Source organism: Amaranthus tricolor, chromosome 11 (genome assembly GCF_026212465.1).
Source record: "Amaranthus tricolor cultivar Red isolate AtriRed21 chromosome 11, ASM2621246v1, whole genome shotgun sequence".
Taxonomy (NCBI): Eukaryota; Viridiplantae; Streptophyta; class Magnoliopsida; order Caryophyllales; family Amaranthaceae; genus Amaranthus; species Amaranthus tricolor.
In genome coordinates this window covers 1,096,150-1,113,147 of record NC_080057.1, presented here as the reverse complement: position 1 = coordinate 1,113,147, position 16,998 = coordinate 1,096,150, and the positions used below count along the sequence as shown (strand labels likewise).

At 36.5% G+C, this 16,998-nt stretch overlaps 1 protein-coding gene across 1 annotated transcript; it reads left to right on the top strand.

The window, feature by feature from the left end:
• The first annotated feature begins 556 nt into the window (after positions 1–556).
• Positions 557–16,857, top strand: LOC130827501 (serine/threonine-protein phosphatase BSL3-like). The gene is made up of 21 exons (XM_057693233.1): positions 557–1,262; positions 2,116–2,176; positions 2,320–2,398; positions 2,507–2,586; positions 2,673–2,767; positions 2,868–2,967; positions 6,067–6,136; positions 9,480–9,581; positions 9,660–9,741; positions 10,108–10,287; positions 10,810–11,083; positions 11,870–12,110; positions 12,383–12,553; positions 13,009–13,247; positions 14,058–14,142; positions 14,249–14,347; positions 14,456–14,655; positions 14,744–14,819; positions 15,903–16,038; positions 16,126–16,265; positions 16,363–16,857. The coding sequence occupies exons 1-21, from the start codon at positions 884–886 to the stop codon at positions 16,444–16,446; spliced, it is 2,973 nt and encodes a 990-aa protein (XP_057549216.1). The 5' UTR covers positions 557–883; the 3' UTR covers positions 16,447–16,857.
• Positions 16,858–16,998: the final 141 nt, after the last annotated feature.

The following is a 16,998-nucleotide window of genomic DNA, read 5'->3' as shown; positions in this document are numbered from 1 at the left end:
TGATGAGTTGATATGTCATCATCAAAAAAAAAAAAGTTGACCAAATTCTTTATGATAAATTTATTTATCAAGACCACAGATTATATAAGATTCATTATTTTCCCACTTCCCCAATCCATCAACAACAGGTGAACAAGGATCCTTGCAAAAGTGAGAGTTGTTCATACTATCAGATGTCTAACTAATTGGATAACTATTCGGTAAACTAATTATCTAAATTATTTGTAATGTCGATATTTTAAAAATGCTTTCAACATTACAAAAAGTCATTTAAATTACTTTAAGTCTTTAACAATAGTATTTTTAAAAATAATTTTTTAATTAAATTTATAATTTTACTTGAAAAAGTGAAATATATTCTAATTGAAATAAAGCAAATGTTAACAATTTATCACTCCATTTTTATTTGAACAATGAAAACACTTGATAAAAAACACCACTCTCATCTCATTATCGCGTACCGTCTATCTTCTATCTGACCCGTCACAGGTTCACAGCCCGTCGTCGGCCGTTATATTAACTTTCGCTCCCCTTTCTAATTGGACATAAATTCTTTCCATTATTTAATTATTATTAAAACCTAATTTTTTTGTAAAACAAATTTTTTAAAAAACAAAACAAAAGTTTTTGCGAGGAGAGAGAAAATTTTGCAACTCTTTCGACTTTCGTGGCTTTCAGCGAAGAGAGAGAAAGAGTGTGATAATTATTTCATTTTCTCTCTCCTCCATTGTTTTTTTTGAATCGAAAGAGGGAAAAAACGATCTAATACAAATCCTAGGGTTTTTTGTTCTTTGATATTGATTTAATAGATGTGTAATAATTAATCTCAGAGTTAGTTTTTTTTTTCTTTTTGTTGAGTTAATTTTTCTAAATTTATTCGAGAATGGAGGTAGATTCAACTACATCAATGGAGAACGATCAAGATCATACAACGACGTCGTCTTCGTCACCTTCATCTACACCGCAAACGACGTCGTCTTCGTCTCCATCTTCTCCAATGGAGAAAGATGCACAACAGCAGCAGCAGCAGATAGTTGGGCCGAGATGTGCGCCGAGTTATACAGATGCGAATGCAATAACAGAGAAAAAAGAGGATGGGCCTGGGCCGCGGTGTGGACATACTTTGACGGCAGTTCCGGCGGTTGGTGAAGAAGGAAGTCCAGGGTATATTGGGCCTAGGTTGATACTTTTTGGTGGTGCTACAGCTCTTGAAGGGAATTCTGCAGCTGCTGGAACTCCTTCTGCTGGAAGTGCTGGCATCAGTATGTTGCTAGATTTTTTTTTCTTTCATTTGGCGGTTTTTTCCGTTTTAATGAGATTTTGAGTTTGAGCTAAGTTTTTGATTCTTTTAGGGTTTGTGGATGTTATGTAATGATTTAAGTTGAGTTGAGCTGAGCTGTGTATATTGCTAGTTTGCTATAACAGGTTTTGTGAGTTGTGATTTGTTGTGGAATTTGAAGTGTTTTTGAAGTAGAATACCAGTATTGAGGAAGGATGGGCTTAATGACGATTCAGGATACATGAATAATAGTTGCTGAAGAAAAATAATAAGCAATCTTTATGTTTTTTAGTGTTCACGTGTTTGTCATCTATTTGCTAACAATGCGTTGTTATTTTGCAAATTATTACTAATCACATGAATATGAATGGCCAAAACTCAAACAACTGGACTACTGGAGTGTTTTTGCCATTATATTTTGTTATCAATTTGCTTTGATATCTTTTAAAAACCTTAATATTGATTTGCAAATCGATAAAAAGCACACGACTAATAAACCATTGAAAAGAAGTGTTCTTCACTGTTAACGTGTCTTGTCATGTGTTTGCAAATCAGTGTGTCTCGAGCTTTGGTTTTTCCCATTGATGTAATTGTCTTCCCTTGAGTAGTTTGTGACCGTTGTTGACTCTTTAATGATGGAGGCGTGGAGTGGTAATTTGTATTCAAATGAGACCAAGGGATTTAATTTTATGGTGGAAACTTACCTTTTCCCTAGGGAAAGGAAGGATAGTGGACTAATTAGTTATTTTAAGGATATTTCTGGATTGTTCTTGGTGTTTGACAGTGACATATGGTGATTTTGTGAATCGTTTAAACTGTGTCTCTTTGGATGGCAGGGTTAGCAGGTGCTACTGCTGATGTTCATTGTTATGATGTGATCACGAATAAATGGTCACGGTAAGATATGTTTTTAACCTTTTCTTTTTCAAATGTGTTTGTCTTTTTGTATTGTGGTTCGTTTATCACTGGTGAGGAAGAATTTAGAGGCAAAATATTTTATACATGTTTAATTCCATGTCTTATCATATTTGAAATTGCAGGATTACTCCCATTGGAGAACCTCCCACACCCAGGGCAGCTCACGTGGCCACTGCTGTCGGCACTATGGTGGTCATACAGGTTGGTTGTATTTAGCATTTCTTTGGCCGTGAATTTGGTGTACTTTATGGTCCTCATTTATCTTTTGCACATATGGTGCTCACTGTTGCTACTTTTAACTTTTGATAGGGTGGTATTGGTCCTGCTGGATTGTCTGCTGAGGATCTACATGTTCTTGACCTAACTCAACAAAAGCCACGATGGCATAGGTTTGATGCCTTAATACAATGACCCTTTTGATTGTTTATCCAAGTAGCTGAGGTGAAGTATGACTTGACATAAATTTTTTGAATAGGGTTGTTGTTCAAGGCCCTGGTCCTGGGCCACGCTATGGGCATGTTATGGCTCTTGTGGGGCAAAGATATCTTATGTGCATTGGCGGAAATGATGGTGAGTTTATTTCCCTGTTCTTTTTCCTCTCATAGCTATTAGTTAGCATTTTTTTAATCTTCTTATTGGAACTTATGTGAGTCATGTTAACTATTCGTAGGAAAGCGTCCCTTGGCTGATGTTTGGGCATTAGATACAGCAGCAAAACCATATGAATGGAGGAAGTTGGAACCTGAAGGTGAAGGTCCTCCTCCGTGCATGTAAGTGCCACCTTTTTGTCATTTTGTTCGTTTTCTTTTCACTATAAGGTTCATTTAGGAGGTAGGGGAGCAATGAAAAGACGTGGAAGCTGTCGCAATTATGGAAATGATCGCAATGTTGGGGACACGACATCTCACATTGTTATGAATCGTTTTGCGAGCATTGGAATATGAATTTTTAACTTGAGGAAAATTCATTTTATCATAGTAATTCAAGTTTTATATATAGCACATTGTTAAAATCGCGATTCGGATAGTAGAATCGTACGATTCTACGATCCAGATCGATCCCAACGACTAGGATCGTTAGTGGAATCAGAATCATGTAGGATCGTTGGTGGGCTCGTTAGAATCGGATAGAATCGGCTAGGATCGTTAGTAGGATCGGGTAGGATTGGCTAGGATCGTTCAAAACTACTAATTTGATATATTTTTTTTTTTGCTAGTATCTTTGTTATTTTTTGCTTACTATGGTTTATTGTTATATCCTTGTATGTATGTGCTCTAAATATATTATGTGTAGTTTATATCTTATTTATATTTTGTGATTTCGTTAAGAATAGAGAAAAAAATGACATTAGAAAAGTAAGATATGTATGTATTTTAAAATTAAAGCAAAATCTTAAGAAAATATAGGTTATTATTGCTTTTTTATATTGAAAATGATCAGATAATAAACATAGACATCATACAATTTGTTAATTCTGCAAATTTGTAGGATCGTCTGATCTTACGAACCAATCCTACGATCCGATCCCACTAGTTGATTTCAATCCTACGTAGAATCTCGATCCTGACAACTTTGATATAGCATATATTCAACTTAAAGCTTATAATAGGTTTTTTAGAACCTAATACACTTAAAAAAAGATAATTATGGTTAATATGTTAGAATACCAACTTATAATGCTTGTTACGGCATCATAGGTTACTTAAGGGGGTTTGGTGGTTAGATAAGCTCTAAATCCGTTGTAAAGTGGTTGCTATGTAATGTAACGACCTTATTTTTTTTTCCATGGGAGAGACTGGCTTGATAATATTGAATAAGAAATAATGCATATGCTGATTAATAGCTTCCTTGCCTGTGTTGTTAGGTGCAATGACAATCTTTAGCTGCATTTTGCGTTTTCCCTATTTGGTGAAGTGTTTGGGAGGAGGTGGTGGGGCGGTAATAGACTTATTATTCTAAAGGCTCAGTATCATGTTATGGAAGTAGGATAATATGCTTTTGCTTTCTTTTCTCTCTTATTTTGTGTAAAGGGTTGATTTAGTTGCAAGTATTTTTAGTAACTAGCTATAAAGCTCTAGTGACAAGTGATAGAAGTAGGATAATATGCCTGTAGCTTATCTAGTGTAGATAAGGTGTTTGCTGCTCTTGGATTACTAATCTTTTAGTCGCACAACGAAAGATGGATTCGCATAAAAAGGTAAAAAAGGGGAATAATTCTCTAGTTACATAACCAAAGATGCATTTGCATTTAATCAAAGCAAACACGGGGACAAATTAGATTTTAGGTGAAGTTTGTGAAATGGAAAAAGTTCTTTTTGTTGCCTTGTAAAGTAGATGGAACCCTTCTTGTCTTGTATCTCTCATTCCTTTTGCTCTAGGGAAAAGGGGAATTTATTGGGGGTTATTTTCTGAACTATAGTAGATTGATCATTAGACTAATAGTGTTAGATATGTGTTGTGCTTAATAAGGATTGCGGTTCAAGCTTTCGGAATACATCTAATGCAATAACCAATGATGCAAAAGGAAAGAGGAGTTTCTAGCATTTAAAATTCAAGCTTTCTAAAATATAGTATCGATGAATTTAAGAATTTTTTTCCTCTTTATGGTCAGAGGGGAGAATTTAGTATTCTCTAGGAGGCTGTTGTAGGAGTAAGAATGCAAGTGTGATTAGCCATCAGGATATAGTTAAGTTATTGAAATGTGTTATGAGAGGTAAAATGAGCATTTGTATAGTAGAAGGGAGCATATCTCGTGTCAAGTAAACAATCTGTTTGGTAATGTATCAATGAAAGTTGCCGAAGTTTCTCTAAGATTCCGAAGAAGCTGGTGCTCCGATTAGGAAATAGTGACCTTGTTGTGTTGGATGTGTTAGATATGCTAGTGCAAAAACACACATGCTGAATGTCAAGTTAAATTGCTTGTTTATTTTAGTTGAGATCGCGATTGCCAATGGGGAGCTACTAAGGAAGAGGGAGATGGGTATTGATGCATTGAAAAGAGAAGATCTTTAGGGAGTGAGAGGGGAAAATTGAACAAAGAAAAATAGAGATTTGGAAAAGATGGGAGAAAGTCCAAGACGAGAGAGAAAGGAAGATTTGATACAAGAGGGAAAACTACAAGTGTCTTTGCCACAAGCTCAACACCTTAACTTCTTTAGGATAGCAATGAAGAATAATTAATGACATATGAGCTTCATCTATAATTGTAAATGATAGTCCTCTTTCGACTTGTACTTCAATACAATATGTGAGCTAACTGCCCATCATGTTCCTAATCTTAATTCATGTGTTCTAGTTTTGTGAGATCAAAAAACGGCCAAGTAGATAGATAGCATACATTAGGAGAAAGGATAAATGATGTGCCTTAGTTAGATCTTAGATGCATTATTACAGTTAGAAAAATACTGTTTTGTGACATGCAACGTAGAATATATTATAAGAATCTAGCCCCTTTTGCACTCTTGGTTGAATTAGTTACCGCATTTGTATAGTAATTACTATTCATCAATCAATACTTCACTTTTTATTCTTTATGTACAAGGAAAAACCTATTTAAGGGGGATCTTGATTGATTCGTCTAGATGTGTATTGTCATAATATCAACTTTTTTTGGTTATGCGCAATTGAATGTATTAAAGATCAAATTGATGCATTGGATAGCGTGAAAACAAGTGTAGCAACTAATTTCAACAAGAGTAGCAAATAAATATATTAAAGATCAAAATAATTCTTCCTACTCCTTCCTTGAATGGTTTTAGAAAAATAATTTTTTGTTTTTGCCGAGTTTTAATAATTAGATGGTGCCATTACTGCATACCCTGGGGACTGTTGTTTGCTTTACTGATTTGTTTTTCTATTATTGTGGCTAGGTATGCAACTGCAAGTGCACGCTCTGATGGTCTACTTCTACTTTGTGGAGGGAGGGATGCAAACAGTGTGGTGAGTTTAAATATCGAAATTTTGGAGTGTTGAAAATGGATGTTGAAATGTTTCTTTAAACTTGTAAATGTCTTATCCCTGTTACACCCTTTTTAATAAATAATTTCCAAAATTACTTTCTCACAAATACTAAAGTTTTTAATTAATTAATAGCCATCAACCTGTAGACTGTAGTATATGTGACACCATAATGATCGGCAAAACGTACATTCTAGCTGAAGCAGACAATAAAATGGGGCTTAGACATATTGGTTATCGCTTTCAGAGTGAGTTTTAAGTGAACAAAAGAAATTGTGGCCTGTGGGAATGTACTTCTTTGCGATCCCTTTTTTTCTTTACTATTAGTTCCCGGGAAATTTGCAAAGAAATACCTTTAAAACCCCTTTTTGTAAAGAAATACCTTTTATAATTTTTTTTGTAAAAAAACACCTTTTAAGAGACTTTTTTTTTTAAAAAAACACCTTAAATCAGTTTCCGATGACTTTTGTCAACTTTCCGGCGTTGACTATGCCATTTGAGCTCAAAAGTCAATGCCGGAAAGTTGACAAATGACATAGTCAACGCCGGAAAGTTGACAAATGACATAGTCAACGCCGGAAAGTTGACAAAAGTCACCGGAAACTGATTTAAGGTGTTTTTTTTTAAAAAAAGTTCTCTTAAAAGGTGTTTTTTTTACAAAAAAAAAATTATAAAAGGTGTTTCTTTACAAAAAAGGGTTTTAAAAGGTGTTTCTTTGCAAATTTTCCTTATTTCCCTGATGAAGTATACTAAACATAGTACCATTGATGTTCTCCATTGATGTATGACAGTTGTTTTGAATTTATATTTTTTAATGTTCCTTGGTCGTCTTTTTTTTGCATTTATCTTTCTCTTAAATTTTTGTCTATGTAGGTAAACTATATCTTCCACGCCTTTTTATCAAGATAAATTTGGCAAAGTAAATTTTATAAAATGCCAGAAAAAGCCAAAGCTTTGCAACTGAGTTCAGAAAAACTTAGATGTTGCAACCCAATCGAACCTCCGAAGGGTCAAACAATCCCCTCATCATTCCCTAAGGGGCGTGGCACCTCAAAAGATTGAAGCTAACAATTAGCCTATACAAAGCAAATTAAGCACCCACAGTAGCTGACTAATACTATTAAGTATATAACAATAAACCAAAACCAAACGAACACATCCAAGGCATTGCAGACCAGCGTCACACATGGGGTGCCATTTGGATCAACACATTACAACATGGCAAGTGACAGCCCACATGCACCCATACTCTCAGCAAAACAGCAGTGTAGCAAACCAACATGGAATAGGTATTCCACACCTTCAGTAGCATAGTAGCTCAATAATTACAAATACACCAATATACAAATTATATCCAAAAAGCCTAACCAGGAGGCATCACATCAAGCAGAACTGAGCCATGTTTCCAGCCACAGCTCATATGCATCCACTGTCCATCTTCAATTTCTGACTCCAATAGCCATCGCCTCAAATCCGCATTAACATAATATTTTGATACAGCATCAGCAATCAGTAATCAGCAAAACTCAGCATTACCCAACATAAACAGCACCCAACCTCACCAAACCAGCAACACAGCAATCAGCAGCAAGCACACTAGGATCCATCCCCACATCACTGCTCAGCACAATAGCTGCTACTAGCTATATCAACAATCATGGGTGGTAGTTCATCCAGTTAAGCTAAGCCTCTACAGCCACACGGTCTACAAATTCGGTGGACAATGCGTTAGAGGGCCAATCAGCAGGTTGCACTGCAATCAAGTGAGCAAGACCTATCCTTATACTTCTGAGTGGGGTTACATAGTGCACAGGCCCTCTAGTTTCCCAATGGAGTAGCCACTAGGGCTCATATTAAGAGGATAGGAATAACCATTGCTACCCTCAATACAAAGATGCTATAAGCATCTCAAGGCTTGGGCTCAAACCATAATGTTAGGAATAGCCATTGAGCATCCTCCAATACTAAGTTTCTTAAGCAACTCATGGAATTTCCAATCAAACATTTCATCTGTTGTAGTTTTCTATGAACTTCAACCAGATTCACTTCACCTATCCTTTGGTATTAGTAGAGTATTTCTACAAAAGTTTTTCATAAAAAAACCCCACAAAACGAACCTAAGGCTAGAGGCAATATAATAATCGAAACTAAGAGGCAAATACCTTAATCATGGTGGCTTGGAGACCCCTCGGATTTGGGTCCGTGAACCGCATCTCAACCAGAACAAGTCTTAAAATTTAATCTCTTAATGGATTTAGGGGTTAGGGTTTACCCAACCTTCGCATGAGGACCACAAAACATAAATTCTAAATAATTCGAAGAAATCATCCCCAAACTGAACAGGTGTGAGGGTGAAATTTGGCAGCTAGATTTTAGGGTTTTCGCCATATCAAAATCGGGTCTGAAAAAATCAAAGTTCCACTTTCGATTTTGCGGCAATTCATTCATGTATTCGGTGCAAGAAGGTGAAGCAACACGTAGCAAGCCTTCTAATGCCTTTCTCAGAGGTTGAACTCCCCTCCTGCGCGGAGAAGTCACTCAGCTGGGAGGGTAAGTTAGAGAGAGAAAGAAGAGAAAGGCTGCTCCAAAACTTTTATATCCTGTGATAATTAGCTCTTTGTTAATGACATGTTGGGGGACCTTGTGTGGATTATTTTTTGAAAAGAACCTAATAATTAATTGATGAAAATGTCATTCGACATCTACAACAGGGTAACAATCGAACAAATACATAACAATTTTAATCGAACCAATTTTATATAGAAAAAGTTACAATCATTAGAAATGAAATCTAACACTAAAGCTTTTTTATCACATTGCTGTTTGATACAACCTCCTCCGAGGGGGTCTTTAGATCCGATGTGGCTTTGAAACAAATGAAAAACTGAACCTTGTGATGTCATTATATACCTTTTTACCATTGAACTGATAACAAAACTCTAAACTTTCACCATGATACACTTTAAAACCCAGTATATGGGTAGATCGAATCCAATTAATGGATAGAATAACTCCATAATATTGAGAGAATGGATTTTTTTTTTTGTAACTAAAAATGATAATAGCAAAAATAAAAAGATTAGAGAAGAAAGATTTTAGGATTTTCTTTTTTTGAATAAGAAGATTATAGGACCTTGGTTCTTGGTCTAACAGTTAAAGAAGTTGCATAGGAAACTGATTTGGTGGACACTTTGGAAGGGTTCATATAATGTCTTTGCTTTTTACCTGTTAGACAATGTGCAAAACCTTTCTACAAATAAGGTTCCTTTTGTTATTTTTTTTTTGTCTCTTAATCTTGAATTTTCTCTTTCATATTTATGTGCAGCCATTACCGAGTGCATATGGACTTGCTAAGCATAGAGATGGTCGATGGGAATGGGCAATTGCTCCTGGTGTTTCACCATCTCCTAGATATCAGCATGCAGCGGTGTGCTCCATATCTATTTTTGTCAGCGATTTTCTAAATTTTTACTGTCAAATACTCACTAGTGATTATATTCTATAGGTTTTTGTTAATGCAAGACTACATGTGTCTGGAGGTGCACTTGGTGGTGGGCGAATGGTGGAAGATTCATCTAGTGTGGCAGGTTATTATCACAGTCATTGAACTTGATTCAGTTGGTTTCCACATGCTTTATTTTGGCTAGTGTTTTTTCTCCCTTGAAAAACGGTGATTGAAACTCTTTGAATTTCTGTTCGGAGCTTAAAAGGTAAATTGGTATTGCTGATTGTATATCCTATTTGCCTTGAAGCTTCTGAAAAATAATATCTCCTGACTTCAAAATGGGAGTTGTCTCTATGGGAAAAAAGTAAAGTATTTTCTGCCATATATGCCTCAGTTTTTATCCTCTTAATGCTCTATATTGTTTGCCTTTTTTTTGCGCAGTGGTTCTATCTATTTTGTTCTAAACTGTGTTTTGCTTAATTCTTATTTATTTTCTCTTCTATTGCAGTGTTGGATACAGCAGCAGGAGTATGGTGTGATACAAAGTCTGTTGTTACTAGTCCAAGGACTGGCCGATACAGTGCTGATGCTGCTGGAGGAGATGCTTCTGTTGAGTTAACAAGAAGATGCAGGCATGCAGCTGCTGCAATCAATGATATGATTTTCATTTATGGTGGCTTACGTGGTGGTAAGACAGCTGATATTATGTATTTCTTTCTTTCTATTATTTTTACTGAAATGAACATCAAATTAATATGCCTTTTTTTATGGAGTTTTTTCTGTTAATTTCTAATCTAGTAGATTTAGCTTTCTTGATTCTGAATTTGACGCTTACGTGTGCTTGCTCTATCAAATACTTAGATCCTATAAATTTTTGGTTTTTATTCCCATGTTTTAAGTTAAGGGAGTCCTTATGCGTACATGAGTCTCAGCTTGGATTTAATTCTAATCCGTTATATGTTGATTTTACAACATATTGTACTTTTTGATGTTTGAGATCTTCAGCCATCTTGGACTTGTTATTTTTTTCTTTAGCACTTTTGCTGACAGTTTCAGTCTTCCTTTTTTCCTGCTAACGAGTCTTCCTGTGGTTATATTTTCTTGATGTGCGATTAATTTTTTTCATCCCTTGTTTCCTGCAATAGATACAGGCCAGGTTGATGTACTTGTTTTATGCAAATTCTTTTTTGACTCTATTTTATCTTTTTAGGCGTGTTACTTGACGACTTACTTGTCGCTGAAGATCTTGCTGCTGCTGAGACCACAAGTGCAGCTTCACACGCTGCAGCTGCAGCTGCTGCTTCAAATTCAACTCCAGGAAGATTAACAGGACGATATGGCTTTGCTGATGACAGGATTCATGAGAATGATCCTGAGTCAGCTTCTGATGGTGCTGTTGTGCTGGGAAGCCCAGTTGCTCCTCCTGTTAATGGTGACATGTACACCGATATAAGCCATGAAAATGCCATGCTGCAGGGAAGCAGGTGAGCCAATCTCAAAGCTACAGAGCATGGTTTGATGTTAAACTGTTGAATGGTCATTTTGACTTGTGAATTGGAGTGGTATACTCCATGCCAAGGCCTTAATCCCAATAGTATGGGGTTGGCTACATGAACCAAACCAAATATTGGGATATCATCGCTAATAAAAATTAGGGAAATTCCACGTGGTAACCCTGAGGTTTTGGGTTTTACACGTGGTAACCAAAACTTTTAAAAAATTCACGCAGTAACCTTGAGGTTTACCAACATGTTTCACCGTGACCTTTTTGCACATTAAATGTTAGCAAATGTTAATTTCGAAGCTTTAAATCTGTTGTAAGCCTATTTGTGCGACTCACCATTTCAAATGCCGTCAGTTTAACTTTTTCCCCCAAAATATAAACCCTAACTTTACCATCTTTCATCTAAATCATTTTTCCCTCAAATCCAAAGATGGTAGAGTTAGGGATTAAGTTTTGGTGAAAAAAGTTAAAATTGATGGCATTTGAAATGATGAGTTGCATAAATAGGCGTACAACAGCCTTAACGCTTCCAAAATTAACGTTTGCTAATGTTTTATGTGCAAAAAGGTCACAGTAGAACAATTTGGTAAACCTCAGGTTACCACGTGGATTTTTTAAAAGTTTTGCTTACCACGTGGAAAACCCAAAACCTTAGGGTTACCACGTGGAATTTCCCTAAAAATTATATTTTATTTGGTCAAATTTAATACTTATCAACCAGAAACAGTATTTGCATGGTAAAATTTGCTGATGAGAGTGTTTGCAGGAGGCTTAGCAAAGGAGTTGAGTATTTGGTTGAAGCCTCTGCAGCAGAAGCAGAGGCTATTAGTGCTACATTAGCGGCTGCTAAAGCACGACAAGTTAATGGTGAAGTAGAACTCCCAGATAGGGGTGACCGTGGTGCTGAAGCAACACCTAGTGGGAAGGCTATACCAACTATGATCAAGCCTGACTCGTCTTCTCTGAATAGTACTCCTCCACCTGGAGTCAGACTCCACCACAGAGCTGTGAGTACCTCATTTTACCTTCTCATTTGCATGTTGAATTTATACACTAAGCACAGAAGATGGGTCTTGGACCTGTGATATGTGGATGATTTTTTCATCTGTGCTAAATAGTAAATTGGTTACTAGTGAATATTTGTGTGAATAATACTGAATTTAATCACCGGGCTATAGTTATATATTTTCAAGTGTATACTTAAGTGTCCCTGTACCCATTTCTTGTGGTTTTCCAGCAATGTCTTTTTATTGTTTGATAACCTCTTTTGCGTTTGCAGGTGGTTGTAGCTGCTGAAACTGGTGGTGCTTTGGGTGGCATGGTGAGACAGCTGTCTATTGATCAGTTTGAGAATGAAGGTAGGCGTGTTAGTTACGGAACGCCGGAAAATGCTACTGCTGCAAGGAAACTACTTGACCGGCAAATGTCTATTAATAGCGTCCCGAAGAAGGTATATTGATTTTTCTTCTTGTTCTCATCTCCAAATTATACAAAGGAGGGTAGCACATGATAAATCTTGCCCATCGTCTGTGGTCTTGTGGGGTCTAGATGTTCGTTCTCAGCGTTAAAGGAGTTTATTTGAAATTTCCCATATAATAAACAGTTAAGATAAAGAAATTAGTAAAGACGGAGCTATTGTGGGTTTAACATGATTAAGATGCATTTCTTATTACTAAAGGATTTCTGGCCCCATTATGATGGTGTCTCCACTATCTACAGATGTTACTGTACGAATTTATGCCAAGAGTGTCTGCTTACTCTGGAAAAAGCATCAAATATTTAATTTTCGTGTTTGCTGTTTGGATTTTGTTATGATACTTTCAATTTGCTGAATTTTTAGGTTGCTAAGCCATGAGCACAAGGGTTGAAATCTGTTTGCTGATGATACCATGTCTGTCTTGTCAGGTTATAGGTCATCTTTTAAAACCTCGAGGTTGGAAGCCTCCTGTTCGTCGGCAGTTTTTCTTGGATTGCAATGATATAGCAGATCTCTGTGACAGTGCTGAACGGATTTTTGCAATTGAACCAAGTGTCCTTCAACTGAGGGCTCCAATTAAAATCTTTGGTGATTTGCACGGCCAGTTTGGTGATCTTATGCGACTATTTGATGAATATGGTTCTCCTTCAACGGCTGGAGACATATCGTAAGTGTTGTTGCGGTGGTTAATTCTCAATTTCATTATAAATTTATTACTTGGTTCTATATACGTTTGTTATGCTCTCCTATGTACCTTTGAGCTTGCTACTTAGGGGGTTTGCACACAAACCAAGAAAAAAGTGGAAAGTAGGTATTTTAAGGGGTATGTAGGTGGGGTCATGTTCTTTCGTGGAGTAATTATAGGTCTCAATGTAGGATGGAGAAATACATTGTAGGTTTTAGTGGGGTATTGTATGTGGGGCTATGTCCAAAAGAAGCAATATAGCAAATCTTGTGGGGCGGACAAAAGTAGTATATGTGGCAAAATTAGGGGGACAGATTACTATTAATTGGCAACTTGAAGCAACTCCAGATTTTTTTGGATGCCATTGAGTGATGTAGCCTTATGAAAGTTTCAGAAACAACTGCTAAGCTTTTTTGTAGCACATTATTCTTTCGTCTTTCTTACCTTTTGGGTGGGGGCAATTGTGGATGGAATTCTGTAGGATTCCATGGCTGTGGCTGCAGAATCTGTGTTCTTTGAATTTTGCGTTGCTTGGCTTTCAAATATCAACTTCAGATTTTAATAGTTTAGAGATTGACTGGACTTTGTCCCGTTGAAATCTGAATGTTAATAAATGGTGAAGTATCATTGATGGATATTCAATGTGGTTTAGGAGTTTCTGAAAGTTGATTTTTGCTCTAGATGTGGCTCACTTTGATTTTTGCAAACTCAAAGGGACTGAGGGAGTATGCTATAAGTCATTTCTTTTATTGGATTTTCTCATGCTGATTACATTTCCATAAATATTGTCAGTTATATAGATTACCTCTTCTTAGGAGACTATGTAGACCGGGGACAACATAGCTTGGAAACTATCACACTTCTACTTGCATTGAAGGTATTGTTCTTGTTAACTTTTGTTTGGAGGTTTAGGAAAAAAGGTGTGGGGGGCAGGAGAGAGAAGTATTCATTTAATTTTTATTGTTTTTCACATGTATTATCAGGTTGAATATCCTCTTAACGTGCATTTAATTCGAGGAAATCATGAAGCTGCTGATATAAATGCCCTCTTTGGCTTCAGGATCGAGTGTATTGAGCGCATGGTACGCACTTACGTTGTATATGCAATGATATAAAACATCAGATTGTTATGAAACTTCCAAATTGCATTTGTAATTTTTGAAGTTGATGATGAGCTCCAATTTTCATAGGGTGAAAGAGATGGTATATGGGCTTGGCATCGGTTCAACAGATTATTCAACTGGCTTCCTTTGGCAGCTCTTATAGAGAAGAAAATTATATGTATGCATGGTGGCATTGGCCGTTCAATTAATCATGTGGAACAGATTGAGAACATTCAGCGTCCCATTACAATGGAAGCTGGGTCGATCGTTCTTATGGATTTGTTGTGGTTAGACGCCCCATTCTTTATAGCTCATTGTTTTGACACTTGGATCTAGGTTCAGACCATAGAGCTGACACTAGAATGAATTTTTCAGGTCGGATCCAACAGAAAATGACAGTGTGGAAGGATTGCGTCCAAATGCAAGAGGTCCGGGTTTAGTCACCTTTGGGGTAAGTGATAATCTTATAAGTTAAGGAAGCAAATGTAGTTGTTGAAGCTAACTTGTTTTTGCTTAGAGACTTACTCCACGCACCTGTCTTGTTTTCTCTTCTTTGTTATCAGATGAGCCATAAAGTCATGGTTCCCACTTGAACTTATATTTAATGATTGCTATAATTCTGACTGTCATGGAAATTTTGGTTACTTTTAATTTCAATCCCTATCTTTAATGCCATCAACAGGCAATACATGTCCCATACTTTGGATCTTTCTAAATTGAAGTTTTGTTGCAACATTCAGTATTAATAAAATCTTATTGGTTTAACATATGTTACATCTCAGTCATAGTTATCTGTCTTTGTGCTTTTTGATCTGTTGTACATATTGAGGTATTCATGGAAAAATAACTGCCAGTGAGCATTCATGATGCTTAGTTAAGTTGAATGACTTTTTTTTTAATCTTAAACTGAGTTATGCCACTACCTTTGTAATATTTGTGTGGATTTAAATTTCCGAATGCTTGTTTTCCTTGTTTCCAGTGCATTTGAAGTATCTGGTGACATATTATCTTAATCAAGGATGCTGATCCAATTGGTATTGTACAGTTTTATATCTGGAGAAACTATGGAGAATCTGGAGCTTTACATGTCTTTTTGACTAGGTATTTTAGGCCTCAGTTCATGGGACCTTGATACTTGTTGGTAGAGGTGTTCATTAGGTCCATCCGTTCGATTTTGGGTTAGGTGATTCGGTTTGGTTCAAAATTGGGTCTTGTCTACATTAGTTTTTAAATAATATTGAATTCATTTTAAAGTCGGACTTGGTTATAAGGTCGGGTAAATGTCGAGTCGTCGGGTCTATTTTGAACATCTCTACTTGTTGGCTATTGAAGTCCGTTTGTGGGGAATTTGTATTTATCTTTTCATGTTATGCTCCAATCAAGTCTTTACTTATCAGAGATCTAGATCATGAAATCATTGCCTGTGATGTTAAAATTCTAATGAATAGTACTCCTGCTAGAACACTATAACGGTCAGCTGCTGTTATCTTAGATCTGTACATTTTAAAATGGTGGTTATATTCTGATTTTGCAGCCCGACCGTGTCATGGAGTTCTGCAACAACAATGATCTCCAGTTGATCGTACGTGCACATGAATGTGTCATGGATGGTTTTGAACGATTCGCGCAGGGGCATTTAATCACATTATTTTCTGCTACCAACTACTGTGGTAAGTTCAAGGCCATTTTGCTGATTCTGCTTTGTTGATTTTCTGACATAACTGGCTTATTAAAATCATGGATCTCTTTTTTTCCAGGTACCGCAAACAATGCAGGAGCTATTTTGGTATTAGGGAGGGATCTGGTGGTGGTTCCAAAACTTATTCATCCTCTGCCTCCAGCAATTTCATCACCAGAGACATCTCCGGAGCGACAAATTGAAGATACTTGGATGCAGGTTGGATGATCTCGTTAATTTCCTCTTAAGATTTAGTGCTCAGCACTAGTTTCTTCTAAAAGCACTTTTTAAATTTTTATTCTGGCAATTGCTTCAGGAGCTTAACGCAAACCGACCGCCAACTCCAACTAGAGGTCGCCCTCAAGTTGCAAATGATCGAGGCTCTCTTGCTTGGATCTAGAGAAGTGAAAATATTTCACTATTTTTAGAACGCTTCTGCCACCGTGGTGTTTTGGCATTTGGTATAGCAGGATGCTGTATGTAGAATGCCCGGAAGTCGCTTGAGCTATGAAAATTTGAAGATACATGGCATAACAACACGTTCGGAGGTCTTCAATTGAAGATGTGAGATGTATGGATTTCAGTGTGGGCGGCAGGAATTGCCTGCATGGGTATCCTAAGGAGTTCGCCCTTGTACATTTGATCAAAATATGATGGTGGAAAGTCCAGAGTCTGGGTTATTCTTTAGTCAGGTTGATAGTTTTGGGTATTCTGATTAGTTTTTCTATATTTTTTGTTCGTTTTGGTCATTGATTAGGGTGTATCTGTCACAAGTTGGGTGTATGTGCTATTGGAAAGGTAACATTATTATATCCAATCCAGGGAGAGAATGAGATGTTCTTGTATTATAGAGGTAATGTTTGTCTAATTTTATGCTCATTTTTCTGTGTAATTTTTATGTTCCAATGGTATGAAAGGTTTTCTTTTGTCAATATAAGAATACAAAGACTGA

Excerpts from the sequence above, each read along its gene's own strand:
- LOC130827501 (XM_057693233.1), top strand. The coding sequence starts at position 884 with ATGGAGGTAGATTCAACTACATCAATGGAGAACGATCAAGATCATACA. Across the intron at positions 2,177-2,319 it reads ATCACGAATAAATGGTCACG|GATTACTCCCATTGGAGAAC; the intron begins GTAAGATATGTT and ends TTGAAATTGCAG. Across the intron at positions 14,820-15,902 it reads CGGGTTTAGTCACCTTTGGG|CCCGACCGTGTCATGGAGTT; the intron begins GTAAGTGATAAT and ends CTGATTTTGCAG.